Source organism: Sinocyclocheilus rhinocerous, unplaced genomic scaffold, assembly GCF_001515625.1.
Source record: "Sinocyclocheilus rhinocerous isolate Xijiao unplaced genomic scaffold, SAMN03320098_v1.1 scaffold433, whole genome shotgun sequence".
In the NCBI taxonomy this organism is placed as follows: domain Eukaryota; kingdom Metazoa; phylum Chordata; class Actinopteri; order Cypriniformes; family Cyprinidae; genus Sinocyclocheilus; species Sinocyclocheilus rhinocerous.
Window position 1 is genome coordinate 1230023 of NW_015627897.1, and position 16170 is coordinate 1246192.

The 16170-nt window shown below is 33.9% G+C and overlaps 1 protein-coding gene across 1 annotated transcript in view; it reads left to right on the forward strand.

The window, feature by feature from the left end:
• Positions 1 to 1845: 1845 nt before the first annotated feature.
• The window catches only part of plekho2 (pleckstrin homology domain containing, family O member 2), an 18358-nt gene continuing 4033 nt past the window's right edge, over positions 1846 to 16170 (forward strand). Inside the window, exons 1-5 of the mRNA XM_016548387.1 lie at positions 1846 to 2163; positions 10592 to 10741; positions 12110 to 12232; positions 15066 to 15170; positions 15389 to 15487. Coding sequence (XP_016403873.1) covers positions 2155 to 2163; positions 10592 to 10741; positions 12110 to 12232; positions 15066 to 15170; positions 15389 to 15487 — 486 coding nt within the window. The 5' untranslated portion in view covers positions 1846 to 2154. The remainder of the gene's footprint in view (positions 2164 to 10591; positions 10742 to 12109; positions 12233 to 15065; positions 15171 to 15388; positions 15488 to 16170) is intronic.

Sequence of the window (16170 nt, forward strand, 5' to 3'; positions counted from 1 at the left end):
GAAGAATGAGTTAAAACTGAACACAATCTTGCTACTCAAGCAATGTATTAACATTTTTATATATATATTTATTTGCTTCTTTTCCATTTTTCATTTACTTGTACTTTTACTTTCAATACTTAAGTATGTTTAAGATTTTAAAAAATAGTTTTCGTACTTAAGTACAAAAAATATCACATACTTTAAGACTTTTACTCAAGTAATATTCTAAACAGTGACTTCAACTTCTACCAAAGTCATTTTCTGGTAAGATATCTGTACTTTTACTTAAGTATGGCTTTCAGGTACTTTATACACCACTGCCTCAGACCTACATGAAACAGAAACTGAGTGGTTGTCTTTATAAATAACAGATGAAGTGGGTAAGTGAAAAATGCTGGTTGCCACATCAAAATTTCCAGTGCACACTGGGGTCACAACCTTTCATAAAAAGGCACTAATTCCATCCACCTGTCATTGTGTTTGTGATGTGATGTGTGATTATTAGGAAACTGGTTGCATCCTCTTCTTATTCGGTTATGACACGCACTGATGTGCTGCACACCCCCAGGAAGTGCAACATCTCTGCAGATACAGCCTGCTTGTGCAGTCATGGAGAAATCTAAATGAAGTGTTTTTATACTTTACCTGAGCTTACTGTACTATATGTGCATTATGCAAAAGTACTTTTTCTATCAGTGTTTTATTAATAAACTATTCATAACAACTATTTTACATATATATGTCAGTATTACATCTATATTTTTATATATTTTCCACTTTTTTGCTTGTATAGTATTGTATAGGTATATTTATACTTGCATAGCATATGTAGTTATACTAGTTGTGCTAGTTTACTTCACATTTGCATCATGCAAACACATTTATGCTCCATTTTTTTGTTATTTGTCACTGTGTTTTTTTTGTTTTTTCATTGACACCCTAAGCTTAAGAAAACTGAATTCAAATGGAGGGTCTTAAACGGATAATTCACCCCAAAATTAAAAAAATTCTGTCATTATTTACTCACTGTTGAACACAAAAGAAGATATTTTGAAGAATGTTGGTAATCAAACAGTTGATGGCAGCCACTGACTGATTCAAAATATCTCCTTTATTTATATCCACTTTAAAACTTTTTCTCTATGGAAGCCTGTTTCTGCCACAAAAATAAATAAATACATAAAAATAGAAATAAATAAATAGCTAAATGAAAGAAAAAAATTTTATACGTAGTTTAGGCTATATCTCGCAATTCTGTGCGAAATATAAACTCAGAATCCTGACTTTTTTTTAAATTCCGAGCTTACAGTTCGCTCTTTTTTTTTTAGTTTATCTCGCATCTTGCAATCCTGTTTTTTTTTTCTTTCTTAGAATTCTGAGTTAATATATCGCAATTCCGAGTTGATATCGCGCAAATCTGCGTTTTTAACTTGAAATAAACCTGACTTTAGGAATTGTGAGAAAAAAAATCAGAATTTTGAATCAGTAGCCTACTCAAAAATCGCTTGACCTCGGAGGCAACCATGGCAACAGTAGCCTACTTTTTAGTTAATTTCACGAGGAAACACTGACAAAACATAAATACTGTCATTAATCACGTCATTGCAGATCTAAATCTAACTAATTTATCACAAAAGACTTTATGTTGTGCATACAACGTCTTTAAAATAGTTCACGTGTTAGAGGCACAGAGAGACAATTTGTGTTGCGTGAGATTACCCAAAATAGATTTATACAAATTCCTTTTAAAAGTCTTTTAACTGGAAAGTCATTTTGGACCTCGCGCGCTGCGTCCGTCAAAGCAAGCATTTTTGTTAGAGAGCGAGACTTTAGAGACGGAATTCCTGGCGTTCCGAGGCTGACTAGATAGGCAGCTCGCTGTGTTTTGAGACGCGGCCGTGGTGTCTCTTGGCAGCGGCAGAGGCTTTTGGGGACTTACCGGAAACCAAAGTTTTTTTTTTCAAGCCTCAAACTTTGTAACTGCAGAAAGTCGAAAGAGGAAAAGAGCAGCAGAGTCCCGTTACATTTCAGCCTCATACACAGTTCCTTGTTTTCATCGTCATGTTGGATGTGAGAAAGTTGAGACGAAGACAGATCAACAGTTTTAACCCCAGATAAAGTCCTGCGTCGAGCGTTTTCTTTTGCGCATAACGGGATCTTTGTTTTTATATCATGGAAGATGTGAGTATTTCACATATCTTTCTTTATCGCTGTACAGACGATGTTTTATTGAACATTTAAGGTGAAATTGAACATTTAAGCATTGTTATATAAACAATTTAACTCTGTTACAACTTCTTAGTCCTCATCATTGGCGACATCAAGCAAAACTCACTTGACTTTACTTTAACTTTGGCTTAGTTAAGTGCTGATACTGTTATTCTTTCTCTTGCGTGAATGAACTGCGTGTATTGAAATGGTGGGTTGCATCACTTGTTTATTTGAAGCGTCTTTTGTGCTGCACTGAAATTAAACTCGTCGTGAAATCCAAAAGAGTCAGACTTAGTTAAGAACTATTAATATTCTATTCATCAGATCGAGGTGATGTAGCTTTAGATCTGTACCAGGAAGTGAAGCTGCATCCAACCCTTCTAAGGCAAGCGTTGTGTTTGTTAACTGTTTTTTGTTTCGATAGATAGATAGATAGATAGATAGATATGTTTTTGAATATGTTCCATCCATCCAGGGTCTAGCCTATGTCTGTCTGAACAACTAGGGTGTGATCTATCTATCTATCTATCTATCTATCTATCTATCTGTCTGTCTGTCTGTCTGTCTGTCTGTCTATCTATCTATTTATCTGTCTGTCAATATCTATCTGTATGTTTCTATCTATCTGTCTGTCTGTGTCTGTCTGTCTGTCTGTCAATAGCTATCTGTATGTTTCTGTCTGTCTGTCTGTCTGTCAATATCTGTATGTTTCTATCTATCTATCTATCTATCTATCTATCTATCTATCATACCATCATCTCAGGGCTTGCAAAATTTCAAAATCCCTGGTAGCCCTTCAGGCAGGTACTCTTCAGATTTTGGTACCCCGAAAATTTATTTAACTAGCCCAAATCTAATCTAACTAGCCCAAAAATATTTTTTTTAATATAGTAAATCAGATAGGAGTTTAAATGTCAATCAAAAATATTTTCAATACACAAATATCAACAAATATGAAGGAAGGAATTTTATTTCACTATTTACAGTGTATCTGCAGTCAGGCAATTTATGACCCATTTTAAGAGCTGCACAAGTAAAATGAACACAGTATGAGTGGGGTTGGACAATGTCTATGGTAACACAGTATTGAGCCATAAATAATTACATGATTTACAGTTCAGATACAGGTTTTCACAAAAACAAAAATCTTATACAACAGCATTTCAGCCTTTAGAAGATTTTATGAAAAGGGATAAATCAAGCATATAAATTGTCAATTTAAAATGTATAAATATTACTGTCTTAATTGTTTAGATTTTTAGAAGGCACATTAACTGCTTTCTCATTTACAACTCTGTGTTTGCTGCGTAAAAACAGAGTTGATATTTGCATTGATCTGACCGGGTGTGCCTCACACGTCCTGAAAAGTGAAGCTGCGGGATCTTTGATTGCCCCCTGTTGGCTAGCTGAGAAAATATTGCGGTTTCCCCGGTAACGGCTGTACACAAAGCAGCTCCGCGCTCATAAACGCTGCTTTATCAAGAATTATAGGTCAAATTAAATTAAAATGCCAACGACACGTTTCTGAGGACAGTCGGTTCCCTTCAGATACATTCAAATAAAGACATCCGCGCCGTGTCATTAGATTTAGTGACTTTTCATACCCCCCTAGCGACGTTTTTCCAAAAAAGCAACTAGCGACAAATCTAGCGACTTCTTGGACAAACCTTAGCGAGTCTCTCTTTTTTTTACTGCCGCACGAGCGCGAGATCTTGCTTTCACAGCAGGTACACCTCTCTCTCTCTCTGCTCTGTTCAGCGAGCGGCAGAGAGGAGCAACAGTCTATGGAAGCAGCACTTTCAGTTAAAATAGATATGATGTTGCTTCTCTAATTTTACATGCAAATATATCCGAAAACACGGCACAGGAATTGTCTTTGTCTTTGCTTATGTTATGTGTATTTGATTTCATCAGACGACGGCTCGATTATAAATCAGGATTTTTGTGCAGATTAACATCTTGGAAGGGAGCGCTGGTTATGTAGTCTTAAAGGGCCACATTTCAGTCATTATTTCATATTTATCACGTTGACTGACAACAGAAACAGTAAATTATATAAATGAAAACCGTTTTATTGAGAATTTGGCTAAATTAAAATACAGTATGTGAGCACAGAGAGGCAAACAAATGTAAAAGGAAATACGACGCGATGACATAATGAATATGCTAATTAGCGTATGATGTCATCTAGCGATATTTAGCGACTTTTCAAACTGGCTTTAGCTACTTTGCATTGAAAGAAGTTGGCAACACTGATCATTGCCTTTTGAAATTTAATCCAGCCGTATCGCGACTCTTGTCTTTCCGTCCCCAACTGTAAGACCTCTTGAAATTATAATTAAGACATTTCTTATACTATTTAACGTATTGAAAAAAATGTTTGGCCTTAAGTTTGATACAACTCACTTTATGAGTTTTTAAGGACCCGCGGGAGATCTGCATTTAAGATGGCCCGTCGGGCAGAGTGGTGATACATTTTGGTAGCCCGACTGGAAAACACAATAGCCCCGGGACGTCGGGCTAGCGATTTTGCGAGCCGTCTGTCTGTCTGTCTTGTCTATCTATCTGTCTTGTCTATCTATCTATCTGTCTGTCTGTCTGTCTGTCAACATAGATTTCTGTGAAAAGATCCTCTTACTATGTGAAACAGTAGTTTGAGGAAATGCTCACTGAAATGAGGAAGTAACATTGGTCAGTGGTGCTGGAGGGCAGAGCTGAAAACCCACACTGCTAATATGTAATGTACACACTACACAGACACAGCTAGTATCTTTATTGAGCTTTGATAAGACGACATTACCTTGTCTTGGTTGTCATTTATTAAAACAGAAGTATCTGAAGTTGAAATGTGAATCGAGATGAATAGTGACAGATGTTTGTGTCAAGGAATCCATTTGTGCCTGAATGGCCTTTGTGTACATCACGGCCAATTTGATGCCATATTTATGTGAACATAATGACAGCATGGAAAAACATACCCAATTTAATGTGACGTTAAGACAAAGAGCAGCTGTTGTGGTCACAGTAAATTTTGGTTGTTGTGGGGCTGCATCTGTGGTTTATTTACTTCAGAGAGCCATGAAAATACTTTTCACTGTTCACTGTTTTTTTATGAAGATCACCCAGTGTTTACCTCCTAATGAAGCTCTTAATGAGGCTGCCCTCGTCTTTTCAGCTTGTCGTAAACTTTTAAAAGCATCAGCAGTAAAAGAGCGCTTGTGTGCCATTTTTGTAGTCATTTATCTTATCACTATCAGCGCAATGTCTGCATCACTTTGCAGCTTGTTTTGGTCAAGATCCGCCTACTTACACTGGAAGAGACTGTCTGACCGTCATGTAAAGCGACCAACCACAGATAATTTTGTTTTTATGTGACATTTATTGGCTGGTAAACAGTGTTGGGTGTAATGCATTACTAAGTAATTAATTACTGTAATTTAATTACTCTTCCCTATAAAAAGTAAAATAAGGGATTACTGTTAATTTTTCTGTAAATTATATAGTTACTAAATACTGTATGGACTATAGAACAATTCTATAAAAGGCTATAGTGGATTTAACAGAATATATCATCTAATGTTGAAATGTATGTTTTTAAGGTAACCTTCTCCCTTTAAATACTTTAAAGTTAGGTCAGTTAGGAATAATTTATGCAATTTTACATTTATTTGAAAGAACTGTTTCATGTCTATCGTTGTATTGTTCAACTATAGTCCGAGGTTAATGTGGGATTTAGAAAGTAATGCAATAAGTAATGCAGTACTTTTTAGAGAGAGTAATTAGTAATCTAATTATACTATTAAAGATGTAATTAGCAACTAGTAATTAATTACTTTTTTAGAATAACATGAACTAGTCAATAAAAAAAACTATTAAAAACAATAATTGCACAACCGCATGAAAATGAATGAGCAGAAATATTTGTAGCATTTGTAATTCTGTCCGTCCAAAAATAATACACTGCCATTCAAATGAAATTTCTATACAGCAAGAAATGTATACTTTTATTTAGCAAGGAGGATGCTAAATAAGTATTGTATATTACATTTAATTAGATTTTATAATGTTACAAAAAAATTATTTTGGAAAAAATATCAGTTAACACAAAAATACATTAAGCAGCATAACTGTTTTCAACATTAATAATAATCAGAAATGTTTCTTGAGCAGCAAATCAGCATATTAGAATGATTTCTGAAGGATCATGTGACTCTGAAGACTGGAGTAATGATGTGGAAAATTCAGCTTTAATCACAGGAATAAATTACATTTTGCAATATAATCAAATAGAAAACAGTTATTTGAAATTGCAATAATATTTCTGAATATTGATCAAATAAATGCAGCCTTGGTGAGCATAAGAGACCTTAAAACATTATTTTTAAAACATTAAAAGTGTTACTTTTGAATGGTAGTGTATGTAATATTTATTTTTCAGCCAGAAAACACAATGCTCATGGATAGTTTATTTGCTGCTTTAGAAATGTTTGTGTGCAACATGCATGGGACGGTCAGTGAATGGACTGTGGGTGGTCTGTCTGTCCGCATGCTGTCTGAAGCTGAGAGCGACCCGTTGTTTGCTGTCTTGCTCAAGGTTACAATGGTCAAAGCTCATGGCTGTTTCCTTGAAGGGCTCAAACCTGCAACTTTTACATTCTGGCCCCGAGTTTACGCCACACTATGCTCCCACCATGCAAAAGCACTTGCACATTCCTATTGATTCTTTCTTTGTTAGGAGCGACCTGGTTTCACATTGACTATTGTCCCTTCTCTACCCTTTTTTGTTAAACTCTAGCGGTAAGGAGGACTAGTGTAGCAAGAATACTTAATTCCTGTAAATTCGCTAACGTTGGTTACTATTTCCTCTTTTATACTTCCCTGCTTGGCATTCATGTTTTACACTTCCCTGATTGAGATTTTGCAAATATACTATAAAGATACTGCAACAGTTGTTTAAGAGGACAGGTTTCCATTTGTTTGGATTTGTTAGATGCTTGCCTAAATGTGCAGTGTGAGTCTTTGAACAAGTTGAGTCGCTCTGGTCTGGGCTGCAGTGAGGTCTTGGGAAGAAGCGCACAGATGATTCATATTTAGATAGAGCCAGACCAGGGCTCTGATATCTGACCCAGATAGAGCTGTGCATGTATATGTATATGAGACACATGATGGCTAAAGTGTGTCTCACTAAACAATCATGCAGAGTTATGTGGAGTTTTTGCACGGATCTTCTACCATATTCAGCATTAGAAACTGAATATGGTTCAACAATACATTATATGTATTGTTGAACGTTTAATTCTTTTATTTCCCTTTACTATTTTTACTTTTATAGTATTTTTATATAATAAATATAGTTTTTTATGTCTAACTTAAACTGTCTTAAACTTCAAGGAAGCTTTAAAAAATTATTATAATTAATAGAAATATATAATAATGCTACTACAAATAATACTTGCTGTTATTATTATTATTATTATACTGCTTATATCTAGTGTTTTAATATTAATATTATATTATATTATATTACAGATTGTTTTTACGTCTTTGTCTCATGTTAACTGCATTTAAAAACAATGATGTATACAATTAACAATATAATAATTTTATTATTATTATGTTATTTTTATTTATGTCTGTCTTATGTAAACTGCCTTGAAAAGTTTAAAGGAGCTTTATAAAATTATTATTATTATTAATCGTAATATTATTATTAATAATAACTACTTCTATTACTACTAACGATAATAATAATAATTATTTTATATTATATATTGTTTTTGTCTTTGTCTCATGTAAACTGCCTTTAAAAACAATAATATATACAATTAACAATAATATTATTATTATTATTATTGTATTATTATCATTTATGTCTTATGTAAACTGCCTTTAAAACGTTAATGGAGCTTAATAAAATTATTATTAATAATAATTACTAATGTTACTTCTACTACTACTAATAATAATTAATATTATTGTTACTTTAATACTATATATTACATATTGTTTTTATGTCTTTGTCTCATTTATTATTATTATTACTATTCACTTCCTTTAAACATTTTTGTGTGCTTTTCTTGATTGCATGATCAAGTTTTGTGAAAATCCAAATGTAATAATTAAATATGTATTAATTGGTCAAATAATTTCTGCTCTTGCTCATGCATACTTTAGACACATTGTTTGGATGTTTTGGAAGGTTTTCTTCAGTGCATTTCTGCAATGTTTCTAGGCCTGTTACTAGGTGGATGTTTTTAAGTCCAAGTCAGAGGAGCCCAGACCCTAAAGTCTCTATGATATTCTGCTCCCAAGATAGTTCTTCCATCAATGCATTTTTTGGCTAATTTTGTCAACCACCAAAAGAAAATCATATATCTGATCACTTTCACATTCGTGTTCATAGCACAAATGTGTGGGAACGAGTTATGCTGGTGTAAATGACCTGAGCAAACCCCAAACCCTAGTATGAGCAACAGCAACACTGATGCATGCCTCAGCAGACACCAATGAAACTTCTCACTTTCTTAAATTATCTCATCTAGCACTGCAAGTTCCTGTTTGATCAACGCGAGCTTAGCGTATGTTTTGGCTTCTTTCCTGTTCTATCATATGCTTTAAAACACTTTATGCTCTGTCTCACTCTGCTCTCATTTGTAGGTCCAAATTGGCTCCACTGTGTTTTTTCACAATACAGATTTTTCCGTCCCACCCAGAGTCTCTCTCCAGCGAGTGTGTTGTGTTGTGATGTGCCGTGTGTTCTGCTCCAATTTACACACAAACAGAAGGAGAAAAACAAAGAGCCGCCTCGCGCTCCGTCCCCCTCCCTCGGCGCAGACGCTGCGAGGGTACGAGTGACCTGGTGGTTTCCCGGACAGGGCAGTGTGAGAAAGTCATGGCACAGTGCTGCTCCTATTATTCTGCAGGTTTTCCTCCCTCGGACAGCTGCACCTTCTCTAGCGCACGCTGCTCTTTCCAAAGGCCCAGTGAAAGTGGAAAAACAGCTCAATGACCCTCTAAAGAGACATCCTGAGGAATTTCCTCGCATAGACTCCTATTGAAAATTCCGGGGAATTCTAAATACAGCTGCATTGGGCTGCATTTGATTTTTTAATTTAATAATAATTGCAAAACTTAAAAAAAAAATGCGTACAACTATACTCGCCTGTGACTTTTCACTGTCATAGGCATGATGGTTAGAACCGTTTTTTTTGTACATTTTCTTAAGGAATTGTGTGTGGTGCTTAGGTAACGGTAATGGAGTGCATTGATATGCAGTTGCTAAGCTGTTCTAGGGGTTGCTAGGTTGTTGCTTGTTATCCCACATTCTGGCACAAATCCCTATTTCAATGCAGTGTTCAATGCATTAGTTTTTTTATGTACTGTTATAGTTTTAATCAATATTTTGAATTATCTTTTACTTTTATTTTCAATTTTATTATAATTTTAGTTTCATTTTTATCAATTTAGTTTTGTGCTTTTGTAATTTTTATTTTTTTAATATTACTATCATTATTTTAGTATCTTTGATACTATAGTTTTTGTTAATATTTTGAATTAGATTTTTTTAAATATATTTTATATTTCCATTTTAGTTTCTTGTGTGATTTTGTCATTTTTATTAGGTTTTTTTAAAATATGTCTGTAGTTTGTTTTAGTTATTTAGTTATTAGTTTATTTAGATGTATTTATTTTAGTATTTCAACTTAAACTAAACAAACATGACATTTTGCCTTAATTGGCAACTCGCTGAAATGAAATGCTTTTTTTATATTTTATTTTATTTCAGTTAACATTTATTTTATTTCAAGTAATGCAAATGTTTTATTGGTTTAGTTTTAGTTAACGATAATAATTCGGATTTCATTTAAAATTTTCATCTAGTTTTTCATCTATTATTTAATCCTTATTTTATATCAGATTTATTTTAATGAACAAAAATGTTTTTTATTTTAATTTTTGTTAACAATAATAAGCCTGCTATAATGTAATTAAAAAGGGAGAATCATAAGTCTGATCACTTAAAACGTTAAAGTACACCTTCAAAGTTCAGTTCTGCAGGTTAGTGATTGTTAAATCTCTAACTTTAAATTATGAAAAATAATAATAGTAATTCTTTCCTTAACAAATGCCAGTAATTACGTGCTGAATAATAAATACAGATAAGATGCCCAAATGTCATGAGAAGGCTGTAAAAAATGAAACGGAGCAGATGTGGAAATAAGGCATTATCTGTCCTTTCTATTAAATTTGAAAAGGTGTTGAAGGTCGCATGAAACCCATATGCCGGCCAAAAAATGATAATCTATCCGCTACCTTCATCTTCCCCTTGAAGGAATGCTCGCGCTGGAAATTTTGGTTCACTAAGCAATGCTGATTTGCTCCTTTCTTTCCAAAACAGGGTGTGAAAGAGGAGCCAGCCAAGCCCAAAGAGGTGACGAGCGCTGGGAAGGCCGGCTGGTTGAAGAAGTCTTCAGGGAAGTTCTTGAGCAGCTACAAGGACCGATACGTTCAGCTGGAACGGACAGTGATTGCGGTCTATGAGAATGAGGTAAGTCTGCTAAATCATGATGAAACATAGATATGAAGTCAACATGAAACCACCCCACTGTACTTTCAGAATTACATGGATTTCTGAGAAAATGTTATTGCCCATGAAAAAATGTTGGTTGGGGCATGATTGTATATCCATTGGGAGTGAATTGGATTGTAAAGTGGTCCATCATACCATTGCTAAAATGACTTTTATCAATAGCTATTTGGCTGTTGTTGTTTAACACTGGTTTAACAATTACATCGGCTAAAAATAGAGTGTGTAGCCTCCTGTTTCAACTGAAAACAAGTCTTGTTACAGATAGAGAAAGTCATGACGTTTTGATGGAAAATTACAGCAATAGGCTTTTCCCCCCATAAGATTAATATGCACTGATGAATTATACTTGTTTGTACTCGGCACAAATTTTCTAGAAAGCTAGTTTTTGTTTTGGGATGAATGATTTTTTTATTTCCATCCTAATTGCAAAGCAGAAAGTATTTAAATTAATTGTTAGCCATCCATGCTTCATCCAGACATTTAAAATTGATTCACAAAATAAATAAATCAAATAGCTTTGTACTCTTATTGTGAACAAAGAACTAATTTAGTCATTGTTCTTCCATGAGGAGTTTTAGAAGAAACATCTGAGCAGTGTTATTTTAGTGTTATGTATACACTATTGTAGTAATATTTTGAATTAGTTTTATATTTTATTTTTTAATAATTTTAGTTGAATTTGTATTAATTTTATGTGCTTTTGTCAATTTGATCAGTTTTTTTTTATATATATTTCTAATTATGTTGAATTTATTTGTATTTTATTTTCACTGCTTAAAATTATTTCATTTAGGTGCCAAGTCAACATTCCTAATTTTCAATTAGTTTGTTTTTCATCCAATGTTTATACTACTTTTTATTCCAGATTTATTTCAGTTAACAAAAATGCTTTTAACAGTGTCAGTTTAATTTTATTTAACGATAATAACTCTGCATCTGGGACAAAGATAATACCAATAAATGAAAATTCTGTCTCCATTTACTCATCACCGTCTTTTTAAATCTATATGACTCTTCTTCATCTGTATAACATGCAAAAATAAATATAATCTCAACAATTTGCAATGTAGTGCACAAGAATATTTTAGTCCTTATGCAGTATGAACATTCTGCTAACTATATCCTTTTGGTTTCCATGGAAGAAAGAAAGCCATACATGTTTGAAACAATGTGAGAGTGTGTAAATGATGACAGAATTTTCATATTTGGGTAAACTTTTCCTTTAAATAAAACATAACTAAACTCTATTGAACAACCTCTGAACTATACAATTTTCCTCTGGTTTATCCTTTTACAAATAAGAACATTTTTCCATTTTTCGTGCAGGAATTGACAACATGCCTGGAGAAACTGGACTTGGACAACTACCACACTTGCCACGAGTTAAAGAGTCCTTTCAAGAAGAAACACAGACTGGTACTAATACGAAGCCCCAAGTGTGGTAACAAGGTAATAATTAACTTTTCAGTGCTGCACCACGTCAAATATATCAGTCTACCATTCCCTTTGTGTGTGATATAAAGAGTGGCTCACAGTAGGATGACAATGCAATACACAGTCGTCGATGGCTGGCTTGCAGTCGTGACGTCAGTAGTTCAATATGGCACGCACTAGAGGCACACTAGGTCATTGTACTGAGTCTAATGAATCAGACACATATCTGAACGGACACATGACCAACGATGAGCCAATTACTCCTGCCTCATGCTCTGTGACACTTCACTGCTTGAAATAATGGCAGAACGTGTGTGAAAGGTCGCCTATTGCATGAGTGGTGTTTTGCCTTTATGCTTGGTGTCAAATATTGCAACACTTGTATAAAATTTGAGATAAAAAATGATAAACATCCTGTGTTACATGTCTTCACCCAGGGTTATTTTTCACATGATTTATACTTTATCATGAGTTGGTAATTCATGATATAAATCTTTGGCACTGTAGTAACCTTTTGACACCTTTAGTCTAGGTTTAATAACCCAGGTTTAAAAATGTTGCTGACTTTTTGATAAAAGTGGCCTTTACTCAAGGTTAAAAAAGATGTTAACACAGTCATAGTGTGAAACGCAAGACAACCTTTAGCAAGGCATCATTTCCTGTCCTAGTGTTTATATATTCAGAAATGCAGAGGCATGCTTTCCTGTATAACTACGCAAATACTTGTGGTATATCAAAACAGCCACAAACCATAATTTGTTCACTTTCTAGTGAAAAGTGGATTTTCCTCTGTAGACTATATGTAGAGTGTTAAAATATAGTCACTGATGAATAAGGATGTTTGAGACGATAAAAGGAAAACACATGTTCTAAACTAAGTTTTTTTTTCTTTATGTAATCTTTGTTTTAATGTTAGTTTTTGATTTTTTTAAAGAAAGTTTCGATTTAATGACTCTAAAAATAATAAAAAATATAATTTTTACATAACAGTGTTGTTATAGTATTTATATACTTTTTATTTTAGTGTTTATATACTATTATATTATTTATTAATATTTTGTATTAGCTTTTATTTTTCTATTTTTAAAGTAGTTTTCATTTTTATTTTTTTTTAGGTTCAAATGAAATTTTTTCTAAATCCTTTATTTCAGTTTTGGATATTTTAATATTTCAGATTAAACTTGACGAAGCAAGTTTAAGTTTTTCATCTAATATATAGGTATCTATTGTCAAATATCATGCATTTTTGAATCCTGAATAAAATGTTGTAATATTTTCTAGTTGTTATCCATCTGAGATCTGACAACCACAAGCACTCTCATCACCACAATGTCATAAGTTCAAATTATCTGATATTTTTAATGGACTTACTAACCTTGACACACAGGCAGGATTATAATAAGAATGTTTTAAAACTTGTATTTTTAAATAAATAATGATTGTTTGTTCTTATTTCCATCTTTTAATGGCAGTACCAGATGGTTTCACCAACATATAATCTTTGATGTTAAGCTCCACAGAAATGCATTTTAGTTCAGAAATTGAAAGCATATTAATAATAGAAGAGGTGTATTGAAGTCATTGTCTGTATGAACTACATTTTTAATGTATGTTTGAAAATTAATAGACATGTTAAAAGGAGCATCATGTCATTGACTCAGATACAGTTTTAAGGGCATTGCACTTTTAGAAAATGTACAAGCATTCAGTGTCTTTTTGTTCTGCGGTGAAATATTTGTGAGATTAGCTTCACTTTGAGCTTGTAGACTGCTGGATTGTTTTACCCGTCAAACCTTTGTTTGCTGACGCGTTAGAGTTGATGGTAAATGATGGCTTCATCCTGAGCAGTGTGTGTGTACTGTATTGCACATGATATGTCATAACTTTTGGACACACACACACACACACACACAGTGTGTCATACTGCTCCATGAGCTCATATCTATTACAACCTAATTTATTCTTTACCTGGTGGTATAGTTCTTTGGAATAGTCTGTATATATTCATTGTTTACTGTACACTATAACAATGAATCCAGAGTCTTGGAGGTGGGGAGAGGACTTGAGAAATGCGGAAGATACCTAACAGGCGAAATATGCATTATTACTAACAGATGATGAGAGCGAAGCGTTGGCGAACTGCAAAGAGCTCAGCAGATGTCAAGAGACTTCTCTAGAGGAGAAAATGTGTGTGTGTGTGTGTGTGTGTGTGTGTGTGTGAAGAGCAGCCAGACGAGCATGTCACTTTTTCCTCCTGAATACTGTGACCAGCCAGCTGAATGAGTCAGACACCACAGCCTAGTGTTTTATTTTATAACTAAACCTCACGTACTCTAGTTCTTGAAAAGAGTTTAAAGATTTAAGAGAGTCCAAACCCTCCTGTTTCACAAATATTTTAGACACACCCTACTCTAAGTACATAAATCTTTTCTTCCCTTTTTATTTTTTTAGGGTGAAGTGCACTTCGGAGACTCATGCTGAGTCTGGCAATATACAGGATGCTAGACACACTTTATATAAACCTAACTGAACAACGGGACATCCTACGGACAAATCACTCTGTATTTTCCCGTTTCATTTTAATGAAGTTTCAAAACTAAAACTGGATCTTTAATGAACTCTTTATACTGCACTGAATGTAATTGTTAAAATGTGGTCTGGCGGGTAATGCTTGTGATCCAACATAATACTAGATGCTTGGGTTATTTCCTAATTTTATTTCGTACAGAAAAGCAAAATAGGATTAGCATGTGCAACTGAATCTGTCATTTTTTCAGTGTTTTATTCATGTTTATGCATGTCATACTAGTTTCTATGACTTCATAGAAATTTGTTGTGTTCATTTTAGGTCCAAGATGTCAAACTTCAGGCACAAACTCCTGAAGAGAAAGAGGCCTGGATCAAGGCACTCAGTGAAGGAATCAATAAGGCAAAGAACACAATTTTTGATGAGGTACTGTTTATTGTTCACCTGTAAAATTTTACTGTGATTTTTAAAGACACACGCACATAAATAACACCATGACTGAAAATAAAAATATTTACAATGGCCATATATGAATTTTTAATTTTTTTAATGAACACAGCATGATCTTCCTGAATAAATATGGTGTTGCATGAATGAACATGGATATAGTTACAGATTCTTATTTTTTATGTTTTAAATATCAGGTAAAAGTTGATGAAAGCTGCTCTTTAGAACATGTTACACGGAACCGACCGAAGGGGAACCGTGGAAGAAGGCCGCCAACAAGGATACACATGAAGGAGGTATGATATAATCATTTCACACGGACAAAAAAGTATTATTTATCGTCCCTGTTGCAGAACAGACAAATCTCTGACTAAAGCTGATGTTAAAATTCTATACTTATGTGTCAAAAAATAAAATAAAAAACTGAAATAAATAAGTGAATTTAGCCATCACAACTTTATAATGAACAGTATGGAAATGGATATTCATTTTGAGACTTGCCAAATATTTCATTTAAGAGTAGCATGAAATCATTAGTGTTTTAAAGGGGTTATATGATGTTGCTAAAAAGAACATTATGTTGTGTATTTGGTGTAATGCAATGTGTTTATACGGTTTAAGGCACAAAAAACACATTATTTTCCACATAATGTACATTATTGTTTCTGCTCTGTGCCCCTCCTTTCTGAAACGCGGCAATTTTTACAAAGCTCATCGGTCTGAAAAAGCGAGGTGTGCTGTGATTGGCCAGCTATCCAGTGCGTTGTGATTGGCTGAATACCTCAAGCGTGTGACGGAAATGTTACGCCCCTACCATATTGTGATGCCCTGTGTCCCGGCGCGACAAGACAAAAACAATAAAACCCATTACAAACGAGGCATTTGTTGCATCAGTGGGGACATAATTACTGATTATAATGACTCATACTGTCTTTTTACGCGTTGCGTTGCGTATCGCGCCGCGTAAACATAAAACCAT